The 12,648-nt window shown below is 40.5% G+C and overlaps 1 protein-coding gene across 4 annotated transcripts in view; it reads left to right on the forward strand.

The window, feature by feature from the left end:
- OSBPL9 (oxysterol binding protein like 9) overlaps positions 1 to 12,448 on the forward strand; it is a 57,108-nt gene extending 44,660 nt beyond the window's left edge. For 2 of the 4 annotated variants that reach the window (XM_048313634.1, XM_048313636.1), the window contains 16 exons: positions 607 to 645; positions 3,273 to 3,366; positions 3,826 to 3,927; positions 4,373 to 4,532; positions 5,221 to 5,333; positions 5,595 to 5,713; positions 7,039 to 7,124; positions 7,363 to 7,537; positions 8,570 to 8,654; positions 8,938 to 9,048; positions 9,429 to 9,492; positions 9,607 to 9,747; positions 10,632 to 10,710; positions 11,079 to 11,170; positions 11,550 to 11,685; positions 11,781 to 12,448. In XM_048313634.1, coding sequence (XP_048169591.1) covers positions 607 to 645; positions 3,273 to 3,366; positions 3,826 to 3,927; positions 4,373 to 4,532; positions 5,221 to 5,333; positions 5,595 to 5,713; positions 7,039 to 7,124; positions 7,363 to 7,537; positions 8,570 to 8,654; positions 8,938 to 9,048; positions 9,429 to 9,492; positions 9,607 to 9,747; positions 10,632 to 10,710; positions 11,079 to 11,170; positions 11,550 to 11,685; positions 11,781 to 11,855 — 1,671 coding nt within the window. In that variant the 3' untranslated portion in view covers positions 11,856 to 12,448. The remainder of the gene's footprint in view (positions 1 to 606; positions 646 to 3,272; positions 3,367 to 3,825; positions 3,928 to 4,372; positions 4,533 to 5,220; positions 5,334 to 5,594; positions 5,714 to 7,038; positions 7,125 to 7,362; positions 7,538 to 8,569; positions 8,655 to 8,937; positions 9,049 to 9,428; positions 9,493 to 9,606; positions 9,748 to 10,631; positions 10,711 to 11,078; positions 11,171 to 11,549; positions 11,686 to 11,780) is intronic. The other 2 variants (XR_007205560.1, XM_048313635.1) reach the window with 2 other exon arrangements.
- The last annotated feature ends 200 nt before the right edge of the window (positions 12,449 to 12,648 follow it).

Here is a 12,648-nt window from a genome sequence, read left to right on the forward strand (position 1 = left end):
ATACTGTTGCTGTACATTAAAACTGTGCTGGCTGTAGATTGGCATTAACTGGTCTGCTGCTCATGTCATTTTCCCTGAGGACAGATGTTTTCCATACATTGCCTGCTCTCACATATGGTTCTAGGCAAAAAAACCTCAAAATCTGAGATAGTAAATAATTGAAAAGCATTTTAAAATCTAGTGGATGCCAAAAAGCAAAAAATTAAAACCTTTCAACTTACTTTAACTTCTGCCTTTCTTGTGTGTTAATCACAGAAATTGAGAATTTCATCTTTCAGGAACTTATAGGAGCTGCAGAGCATATTTTGGGGAGCTCTTAGGTATTTGGGAAGCACCCATATTGTAAACCATAATTGTACTCTGCAGTGCAGAAAGGATATTTTTAAAACTCATGTGGACAGGCCCTCAGAAAATTCTGAGCTTCAGAGGTGCAGTGAGTGTGTGGAATTGTGTCTTCCAAGTTTAGTTACTGTACCACGTGATGAGGAACGTTTTATGGCTGAAAATGTAAACATTCCTGAGGGAAACTCACTGATCTTGCTTAGCACAGAACTGATAAGTCATGCAAGATTGTTATGTTGATATTTTTAACATTTTTTCCTTAAGGACCAAAATAATGAGGAGAAACACGCAGATGGACTTATAGTAAGTTTAAATCTAATCTTTATCTCCTTTTAATTCTGCAGACCATGTGAACAGAGACCTGAATTTCCACTCACTTTGCAACATGCTTCTTCCTGTCTCTAATTTACTGCTTCCAGTGTCTTGTTAAAATTCCTGTTGAGTCCTTAGCTCCTGAGGTTGGCTAACACCCTTGTCTTTAGAAAATAGTGTGGTCAGTTTTGTATGGAGTGTCCTGAACAGCAGTGTTGTGACTGAACACATAGATAAAAATCTGCCATGTGAACAGATGAAAGGGAAATGACTGGGGTAGAAATAGTTTTGTGTTCCATCTGAAGTATCTTTGTGTAGGAAATAAATCTGCTCTCCGTGTGCTTCAAGTAGTTTGTCTTTTCTACAGTGCTGCTCCTTTGATGCAGAGTTGTATGTCTGTCTAAGCAATGTTTCTTCTTTAATGGAACTTCTGCATTTTTAATGTAACTTCTGTCGTTTTCAGTTTTGGTCACATGTGATTTCTCTTTCTTTGTTCTTTTTTTGTCACTTGAGTACATTTCAGATACTTTTAATAGGAGATTGGTCTCAGTAAAAACTCTAAAAATCCTAATGTGTTTTCATTAGAGCTGACAGTAATTCCCTGGCCTTAGTTGTCTTCCCACTAGAAACAGCTTTAGCAGTAGGATTTTCTGGTGTGAACCTTGGAGTAAAGATGCACATGCATATTTCAGTTTCATGCTTATCATAAATAAAGTGAATTATTACGTGCCCTGCAGATGTCACATAGTTCAGGTCTTAGTATGAGGGAGCAGGTTCTGTGATATCCCCTGGAAAAGAGAAGTTGTGCAGGTAGACACTTCCACAGGCACAGGTGACCTGCACATTTGGTCTGCAAGACAGAAATTTCACAGAGATACTGCAGCTTAATATAGTCTGAATTTGATTAGCCACTGATCTCATTATCTGTGGGCTGGCTTAGACCAGGGAGGAAAAAGTATTTCTGTAAGAAAATATTAACCATGGATCAGTGATTGTAAAGTCTGAAATTGTGATGCTGTAGAGGTCAACATCAGCTTGGGCTAAAGGTCAGGATTTCACTTTAACCTTAGGCAAAAATATGATCAGTGTTTGCTGCCATGGTGGGATGAGTCTTGTTTCTGCATGATTGTTACTAAATTGTTATTAAACTCAGAGTAGGAGACTTTCAGGTCTGCCTTCATCTGTTTCCAGCCCATGAAGGCATCCCTCACAATATCCAACAAAAAACTCCAGTTCTTGTTGCACTATGGAGAATTGTTTAAGGATGAGGTTACAATCCTGCATACAAATTCAGAGTTACTTCTTTCTTTCCTTTATCACACCAGTTCTGTATCAGGTGGATTATTAGTTTCCCTAAAAAATAAAGAAGACATATATAGCAATAGCATCCTATATATCATATGACCATCTTGGGTTTTAAGTCTTAACTCTTAAGATGGGATCATAATTTTAAGCTGTGAACTCTGTGGGACAGGGGCCTTCCTGTGTTGAATGCATATTCGACAAGTAGGTGGAGTAATGGGTAAGGGGCATTGGCTTTATGCTGGACTGCAGTGGAGTAAGAGCACATGTACTGGATTATTTTTATATTGGTTAGTAACACCAATGAAAATGTAGAAAGCTACTTTTATGCCTGATTTAATGGGCTTTTTTTTTAGTGATAGGGAATAATAGTTCTGTTTTCAGTTAAATAAATTCTGTGCTATAAAAAAAAGAATAGAACTCTTCACTGATTTTTAGAGTCATACATTGTCCTGAGTTGAAAGGGATCCAGAAGGATCATGTTGTTCCAATTCCTGCACAAGACAGCCCCAAAAATCACACTATGTGTCTAAGAGCATTGTCCAAACATCCAAATGTAGGATAAAGTTCAGAATTTCAGGTAACCAGAAAAGGAGGCAAGAAAGAAATCTGCTGTTTGTAGGAAAATGGGAGGAAGGTTAAAATGAGCCTGTTTCCCTGAGTCTGAATGCAAGTAGAAATTAATGGGCTCAAAGTAGAGGAAAACAGTTGTAGACACTTCCTTTAAATACTGCCCTAAAAAAAAGGGTAGGGATGAACATACTGACTGCATTTCTGAGCAAACTGAGCAAAGATTTTCTTAGTTCTGACTGATCAAGGGGTTTAAATTGCAAGATGTTTGGAAAAGGGTTTTATGCTCTAAGCATGCTGATGATTCTTGTTTTGATTTATGGGTTGATCTGCTGTGGTCTGGACAAATCAATTTTTGAAAAAAAAAAAATTTGAAAATACAGATTACCTATCCTAATTTTGGCCAGATAATTTGCATCTAACTTTCTGCTCTTTGCATGCAATATTAATTAATGGACATTGGAAGGCATACTAGAAGCTAGAGCCTGAAATAAGAATTCTTTATAGGACGCTTCAAATCTGCAGCAAATTCAGCTTAGTGTGCAGTCTGTGTAAAGAATTAAAATATTACCACTTTGAAAGTATTTCTCATGTCCTCAACTGTCAATTTGTGTTTTACTTCCTCTCTCAGGAATTCGCTCTCTTGCATTTGGGCATTTCTTGTGCTCACAATGTTCTTGCTATCTGTACTTTATTTTATTTTAATTGAGGGGAAAAAAAAAAGTGCTTTTCCTTCTCTTTCCTAGAGCACCATAAACCCTGTGGACGCCGTGTATCAGCCCAGTCCCTTGGAGCCATCGGGAATCAGCGTGATGCCTTCCCAAGCCGTCACACTTCCAGGTAGGCTGGGAAACAGCCACGAGCTGAGCAGTAACTGCAGTGCAGTGGAGAGGGGACAGGCTCTGTGTCACACAGGACAGGGGCACAGTGCATTCAGTGCTGCACACTCAGCTCAGAGGGGCTGAGGAAGGGCAGGAGCGGGAGGCACGGAGCATCCTCAACAATCTGCCCCTGGTTCTGGGGATAAGCTGATGTCTTTTACTTGCTCTCTGTTACTGGCTTGCATTTCTAGCACTCTCTTTAAAAATGAAACTATAATTTTCAGAAAAGGCAAATGCTTTCTAGCTAAACAACTGCATTTTTTTTTAAATGCCATCTTTGCTAAATAATAAGTGCTAGGTAAAAGTGATGGCTACACGTTTTTCTGTCTGAATGGTTTTTATAGAAAGTGGTTTAATTAATAGAAGATGTGGAATCTTCTTTTGAATTTTGGGGTTAACATATCAAAATATCCCCTAGAACCTGCTCAGTTGTGCAAGTCAGAGCAGCGACCCTCCTCTTTGCCAGTGGGACCTGTAGTAGCATCGCTTGGAAATCAGACTCCTACACCAAATAGTACAGGTACAGTTCTGGGTAACTCTTACTGAAATACAAGAAACCCTGTAATTAGTTAAGATAACAGTATATTGGCATACATCTTGCGTTAAATCAGCACCAATTTCAGTGTTTGGTTAAAATCAGTTATGCTGCTCTTTCTCCCCACCATGTGTACACAATATGTACGAGTGTTACCAGCTTCCCTTCATGTCTCCAGCATTGCAAACTTGCAGTAACTGGGGAAGAGATGTCCTTAAACTTTACTGGTGTTCTGTGCTCTTGATTTTCCTTGTGACCTTCCTTTTGTTATCTGTTAAACTCAGTGTGAACCTGCCTAATCATTGCTTTTAATTTTGTGAATTCCTCTTCTGAGTTCACATCAGTCTTTATTGATTTGAACAATTCTCACTGTAACTAGATTTTGAAAGAATTTGTTTTTATTGAGTCTGTAATTTTTCATACACCACAGGGAGTGGGCAATCAGCACCTAGCAGCAGTCTCACCTCTCCAAGCCATGTCAACCTGTCTCCAAATACAGTCCCAGATTTTTCTTACTCCAGCAGTGAGGATGAGTTCTATGATGCTGATGAATTCTACCAGAGCAGTTCTTCCCCAAAGCGATGTATGGAGTAAGTAGCTGACAGTGTGCAGTGTGTGCTGAATGCAGTTTGTATCTACAAGAGCATGGCTTGTCTGCTTGCAGAAATTGGTTAAAAAAAGGTGGAGGAGGCAAAAAAGCCACTTTGTGTAACAGAGTGAGATTACCCCTGCCCTCAGCCACAGACAGCTGTCTGCGAGGGAGGCTGTTTCTTCCTCTGCTCCTTCCCATTCCATCAGGTATATGTTGACAAACTCTTAATATAAACCAAACTTTGGAAGCCCCCAGCTCAGAGCTGTAATCTGAGACCATGGTGCATTTCATGTGCATTTGCTGCTGCCTTTGGTAAATGGCCAGTTCCCTCTCACATTTGCTAAAAGACATTTTTTGAAGTTGGTACCCTTTCCCCAAAATCTCTATCTACTCTTCTTTTTCTATTAATTGTAGAATTAATTTTAAGAGATGCTACACATTTCAAAGAGAGATTAGTCAGCTATTCTCAGCCTTCAGGTGTTACCTGAGGCTGCAGGCTGTCCCATTCCTTCAGCGACAATCCATTCTAAGCTTTCTGTGAATTAACATGCACCACGTATATTAATGTCTGTCACTACACATATATTGATGTCTATCACTTAATTCCTTGTCTGTGAATATCAAATGACAATAATTTGGTCTGAATTACTTCATTTGAACTGTGAGAATTTGTTACTCTTCTTTAGTTCTTCAGGGTCTGCTGCAGTCCTGACTCGGAGCAGCACAGGGAGCAGCCTGAAGCGTCCGGATACCACGGAGTCCCTCAATTCTTCCATGTCTAATGGCACAAATGATGCTGGTAAGTGGCCTGTGTGAATTTTCAGTAAGGAGTTATTGATTGTTGATCTGTGTATAAGCTGGGTCAGTACATGCAGGGTTTTGTATATATATATATGACAAGGTACATATGGGAAGTGGTTTATCTACTGTTTCTTTACTAATGGAAGATTGCTGGACTGTAGGATTTAAACCCTGTATTTTTTGATAGTTACATACATGCTAATTAAATACAGTCTGTTCTTGAAGGCTTAGAGGAAAACAAAAGCCATTGGTCTTTCAGATCTCTTCGATCCTCCCGACGATCGAGAAGATGATGGGGAAGGAGAATCAGTAGAGGAGCATAAAAGTGTTATCATGCATCTCTTGTCACAAGTGAGATTAGGCATGGATCTAACCAAGGTAAGCTTGCTGGTGTTCATGGGGATGGGAGGGGGAGTAGACCCAGAATTCTGTGTGAAAGAAAGGTTATGTAATAATTTAACTGCATATTTGTTTGAAGAGCTGGTTAAGCTATAATCTCTTTAGCATGGTATTTTTGAATTGGGGTTCTTACTGGAAGGGGAAAAGTAGCTGCAGAATAAGTATATCCAGAAGCTAAAATCTGTTTGGGAAAATAGTTTGCTATGGAAAGTAGCTGTTTGTTCCCTTTGCACCTAATTCTTGGAGTGCTTGTGAGGCTGGCATAAGGGGAATGCTGAAGTGTTACTCCTGTCTTTAGCTTCCTAAAACAAAGATCTGCAAGATCCCAGGGTGTGGTGACATTCAATAAAACATAAAATAAAAGGGGGAAGTAATCATATAGTGAAAAGCACTGCTTAGTTGGGATCTTAATGAGTGGATAAGTTGCCCCTATGTTTTGAAATGCTACACTTAGGTCTGGCAAGGAAAGGGTTGGATTCTTCCATAAATGAGATTCCTGCTGGTGTCTGTCTGAGGCTGAATGAACAGCATTCTGAAGGTGTTGGACTTTCCAGGCAAACTGGTTAAATTTAAGCAAGTAATTCCAGAATGAAAAAGAGCAGGAGAGATCAATCCTATCCTTAAGTTTCCTTAAGTGGATGAATTGAACTGTCCAGCCTGGAATGAACAGTAGATAATAAACAGATAACACTTCTCTGGGGAAACAGCCAGCAGCTCACAAGCAAACTGCTCAGGGTTTCTGGCAGTTCTGAATAGGAATTGATCCAAACTGTGTGTGCTCTGGTAATTCCTGGAATAGCTGAAAATTACTGATCTCAAGTTAGGCTGCCAGGAAGCATCATGAGCATGTACCTTGTCAGCAACAGTAATTGACAGTGGATCCCACTGAGCAGATCCACAAGAATGGACCTTTGGGAGGTAGGGAAGAGCTTAACCTTCATCTTGATAGAGACACATAACAGGATGGGACTGCAAGTGAATGTTTGACTGGAACTGAAAATTGACAGTGTTCACAGAGATGAAACTAAATCATCAGTGATACTGTAATTCAGAGCAGCTTTTGGTGTGCTCTGAGTGGGACTAGAATCCATGTAGGATGAGACTGTTCCTCTTGAACCTTGGGGTTTGTAGAAGATGCCAGCTGACCTGCATATGTCAGAACTCATTGGTGAGCTCGAGCTCACAATCAGCTTAGAGCACACGATGCTGTGGGGGCTCTGTTTGCTATTTACAGTGAGTACAGTTGGCTTTTGTACAGGATATTCAACTACCTTTACCTAGATGAGTTGTTTTTCTTCACTCAGGTTGTTCTTCCAACGTTTATCCTGGAAAGAAGGTCGCTGTTGGAAATGTATGCTGACTTCTTTGCACATCCGGACTTGTTTGTCAGGTATTTGACTTTGGACCAAGAGCATTCACTGATTCTCATACTGGTAATGGCCCTCATGGGCTGCCAGAATTTGGTAGTTTTGAAGAATATTGCCTGGATTTTGATTTAAACTTCAAAACCAGTCAAATCAGTCAAACTTCTAGTTGTAAAACAATCAAGCACCCATAAAACTTTCCCGTATCCAAAGTACCTGCTTATATTTCACTTGGCCTGTCCTTTTTTTCCTCTCTCTCTGTAGCATTAGTGACCAGAAGGATCCCAAGGAGAGGATGGTTCAGGTGGTTAAATGGTACCTCTCAGCTTTCCATGCAGGAAGGAAAGGGTCAGTTGCTAAAAAGCCTTACAATCCCATTCTGGGGGAGATCTTCCGATGCCATTGGGTGTTGCCTGGCACTGAAGGTGAAGATGACATGGTGAGTTTCTTGTGGTGTGGATTTTGGGGCACACAGTGCAGAGATGCAGCGCAAAGCTTTGTTAAGTCACTGACTGAAATGGATTATGCTGTGCTTAAGTAGCAAATCAACAAATTGTAGTGATTTCTTGAACTTTCCCCCTTCCTTCCTTGTTTTCTTTGGACGAAATACAAAATAATCTTGCATAACAAAATTTATTGTTTTTTAAAGAACTACTTGACGTGCTGAAAATGTCCTTTTTTCCTGAACTGTTTTGTAGCACTGATTACTAACTCCTTTCTTTCCAAAGTTCTGATTATTTTGTTTTTTATTTCTTAAATCAGTGCAGCCTAGTGGGTTTTTTGGTTTTTTTTTTTCTTTTTTGGCACCTCATTTAGGCTTTTTGCCTTGGGAAATTGCAAATGATGATGTGGGAAGTGCTCTTGTAGCTTCATGTAGCCTCAGTGTAATACCTCTAAGTAAATGTGATTATTTAGGTATAAACCATGTGATTTTCCCATTTCATTTGCTTGCCACCAATTTGTTTGCTCAAATCTTGTTTCTGAGGTGAATGGTTTCACTGCAATTTGCTGGCATAAAGGCAGTGTTGTATTTGGGTTTCCACTGCTTCTAACCATGAATTAATTACACTTTGTGTTCTTTGCCACAGGAAATGAATATTAGTTTATGATTTTGTGGTACATGAAATCTGATCATTATTAATACGCTGATCAGACTTTTTCACAAGCAAAAAACAAAAACTATTTCTGCCACTTAAATATTATTTTGTAATTGGGTTTATACATGAGTCTTTCAGTTTAAGTGTTTTATTTGGGGACAATTAAACCAAAGGCATTTATACTTAAAAATAAGAGAGTAGAAACTCTATCCTTTAGAAAGCATCATAGTTCCAGGACTAAGGAGTTATTCCCCATCAGCAAACAGGCAAATCCATTAAAATCACTGCAATACATTTTTAGAAGCCTTTAAAGATGGAAGCATCCAGTGTTTGCAGGCACTGTGAGTGATGGAATCCTCTCCCCTGTCACACAGGAGCCAGTCTCAGAAGGACCACTCCCCTGGGTCAGTAAAAGCAACGTCACCTTTGTGGCAGAGCAGGTCTCTCACCATCCTCCAAGTAAGTCCTGACAGTGCCTTTGCCAGCAGAGGTGGCAGCTGGAGAGGGGGGACAGTAAAATCAGCTCTTGGCTTAAACCTTGGATTTCCACTTTCTCTTCAGATTTAAAAGCTGAATATTTATGAAAGCTGAAAAATTAGAAACTGCTTTTGTGAGAAGCTAATTGCAAACTCTGTTGCCACTTAAGTGTGAGGCACCTGGGGATATTTTGCAATGAATGAACTTGGAAACAATGGTATCAATGTCTTGTGCTGCTGTTTTTAATACCTACCTCTTTCTTCAGTTTCAGCATTTTATGCAGAGTGTTTTAGCAAGAGGATACAGTTCAATGCTCACATATGGACCAAGTCCAAATTCCTAGGAATGTCTATTGGGGTCCATAACATAGGGCAAGGTATGTGTGTGTAAATTGAACAGCAGAAGAGAGAAATTAAGTTCTGCAACTAGGATTTTTCATAGAATAATTTACATAAAGTCATTGTATTAAATAGAAGGAATGGTTGAATTTTTGTTACTAGAGTTGATGTATCTGGGAATCAGAGATTCCTTCCACACACTCTGTGTGCTGAAAGCAGTTCTGGCCCAGTTTTTCCCAAAAGTACAGCCATCCCTGCCTCCTCCAGAAGCTGGGCATTCTCAGCATCCACGAAAAATAAAGCTCTTCACATTTCCTTTTCATGGCACCTTTTTTTAATGACATATTTCATGAGACCATTATTAAAAGTTTTGTAGAAGCTTTGCTTAATGGTTTTTAAATCTAATTTTCTTTTACAGGGTGTGTTACATGCCTAGATCATGATGAACACTATATTTTGACTTTTCCTAATGGCTATGGAAGGCAAGTAAATGCTCTAATTGGTATTTTCATTTTTAATGCCTTGTAATGTTTCATGCTTAGTATTTATTGGTCAAGAGCTTATAAATGTATGCATTTATACATTTCTAATTGCAGGTCTATTCTCACTGTGCCATGGATAGAGCTTGGTGGGGAGTGCAGCATTAGTTGCTCAAAGACAGGTTACAATGCTTCCATTGTCTTCCACACAAAACCATTTTATGGAGGAAAGAAGCACAGAATTACAGCTGAAATTTTGTAAGCAGCTTTCTTCATCTCACTTCTTCCTTCCTTAAATGCCAACAGTTTTAACAAGACAATCAAGAGTGTAAAATACTGAAACAGCAACACCCAAAAGAGCTTAGCTCATGATTACCTGTCATGGGATGCCATTTAAAGCCAAATTTGTGAGAGGAAGCTGCACAGGCCTGTGTCCTACTTTATCCTGCTTGAACACATCTTCAGCTGAGTCCCAAAGGGAACTTTGCTCTCCTGAATTATCGAAAGTGTCTCCATCATTGCCTCTCCTAAAAATACAAAGGCCTTGGGATACTGTTCAGGGTGTGTCAGTTAAAGCTCTGCTGCAACCTTTACTTATTTTTATCTGGGCTTTGGTAGATTTTGGTTAAACCCTGTGCACATGCCCAGCACAGAGAATTCAGTTGAGATTCCCATCTCATTTGGAGATGTGCTGTGATGTCAGCAAGTGGATGCTGACAAAATGAGGTTTAACTTGGTTTTAAATTGTGGCTTGACATTGACAGATGCCATTTAAAAACTGGTGTCTTGTGTTTCCCAGTAGTCTGGGAAAGAATTGGATTGTGAAACATTTTTAAGCTTAAACTCACCACCCTAAATCTGTGTGGAAGGCCTGTAACTACTTTCCTAAACTCTAAATGCAGATCCAGCCCTCAGGCAGGGTCTGTCTCACCCTGATCAGCTCTTCCTGTTAAGGTTTATGTAACTCATTCATGCCAAACTGCTCCCTTGTAAACAGAACCCTCCTCTCTTCTGTACTGGGCATGGACACTTTGAGGGCTGATACAAACCAGACTGTGCAGCAACTAGGATGAAGTTTTGATCCTTTAGGATTTTTCAATTGCTGTAATACAGCTGAGAAATGACTGTTTGCTTCTCTTTAGTTCTCCAAATGACAAGAAACCCTTCTGCTCCATTGAAGGAGAATGGAATGGGGTCATGTATGCAAAGTACTCCACAGGGGTAACACAGCTTTCTTTCTTTTTTCTCTTTTCATCAGAAATAGAAGATTGTACTTAAAAAGGGGGTTTGGGGTGGTTTTGTGGGTTTGGTTTTTTCTTTTAAACAAACATTAATAGTTGGAACCTCCTATGAGGCTGCCCAAAAGAATGCTGGGCAGTCTCCAAATGAACTGGGGATAAAAGTCCTGAAGTTACTTTGTTTATTTATTCTTAAGGAAGCTTGATTTTTATACAAGAACACAGAATCTAAAGAATTACTATTTTTCATGTATTTCCTGCTAACCAGTGTACTAGAGTGTGAGGGTGTATAAATTTAAGGTCTAACTGAAGAACTGAATAGGTTTATTTTTTTTCCATCTCCCACTCCAGGAGAATGCTGTCTTTATAGATACCAAGAAAATGCCTACAATTAAGAAGAAGGTAAGGAAATTGGAGGACCAAGACGACTTTGAGTCTCGCTGGTAAGAACTTCAGTTAACTGGGAGCATTAAGATTTTTAGTTAGACTCCGGTTTGCAGTACAGGGACCAAGGGTGCACTGATCCAGGCACTGCATGCTCTGCTCTCCCTGAGCCCAGGTACAGGCAGGCTGGGGATTTAAGAAGGAAGAGGAGACCTGGAGTTCTCAGTCACATCCTAATTGGGATCAAATGTTCAGGGAGGTCTGGAGAGCTCCACCACAGCCTCCTCCCTCCTGCCATGACAGCACAGTTGTGGTTCAAATATCCTGGGGGCTTTCCTGCCCTTTCTCTAACATGAGATCTACCTTTAGTCACTGCTATGTCTCTAACTTGTAGCACTCTGCTCCCATAAAAGTCTCCATTGCCCTTTCTCTTTCAAGCTTGTGGAAGGATGTAACCTACAACCTGAAGATCAGAGACATCGACGCAGCCACGGCTGCAAAGCACGCGCTTGAGGAGCGCCAGAGAGCCGAGGCCAGGGCCAGGAAGGAGAATGAGACCCCGTGGGAAACAAGGGTGAGCTTTATTCCAACAGGGCAAATTTCAGCCTGCAGCCTTTGTGCCTTTCTGGCTGAGTCAGAAAAAACTTACAGCTGCCTGTTCCTTTGCAGTTATTCCATGAGGATGGGGAGTGCTGGGTGTACGATGAGCCGCTGCTGAAGCGCCTCGCTGCCAGCAAGCACTGAGGGGTCCTGAGGCCAGCGAGCGCTGGAGCCTGAGCAGAGCTGCCAGCGGAGCCCAGGCAGCCCCCAGCGCTCACCGACGTCCACGGCCCAGCCCCACCCCTCCAGCTGCAGTGGTTCCTATCTCAGGGATACTGGACTTACTGAGACAGACAAGCAATTCACGAGAGGCTGAGCAGCTCGGGGCAGGGACTGGCTCTGGTGGCAGTGCCCAGGCCCTGCTCCTGCTGCCTCTGGCACAGGGAGAGGCTGGGCTCTGGAGCACAGACACTGGATAACCACTGTGAAGGCCACGGAGGTGGGAGCAGTTGCATAATATTCCTGGGTCCTACATATTTAAAAAGCAAGAAACAAAATGCAAGATGTCATTTAAATCTCGCTGATGTCTGCAGTGTGTAAATATGAGGATTCCTCTAATGGGACAATTTGTTAGAAAAAGCTACATAAATGTTATCTTCCACCTGTATGATAATCAAATCTTTTGGCATTTCAGTGTCTTGCCCAAAATAACTTTGTTATTTTGAGATTGAAATGTAACCATAGATAATTCTACCCAGTGCATCTTAAAGCTTCATAAAATAGATTTTTCAAACTTCTCTTATGGACTTTTTATTTATTTCATAATAAACCTTTGCAGCAAGACTGTTTTTCAGTGAGTCATGATAAATCGATTTATGTGAAATGTATGAGCATTATTTATTTTTCCACTGGAATAATCCTTGCAGCTAAAGCTACTTCTTAAAAGTAGTTAATGAACTAGCAAAATGAGCATTTGCAGCATCCACAGAACTTTTCT

This window comes from Corvus hawaiiensis, chromosome 9 (assembly GCF_020740725.1).
Source record: "Corvus hawaiiensis isolate bCorHaw1 chromosome 9, bCorHaw1.pri.cur, whole genome shotgun sequence".
Taxonomy (NCBI): Eukaryota; Metazoa; Chordata; class Aves; order Passeriformes; family Corvidae; genus Corvus; species Corvus hawaiiensis.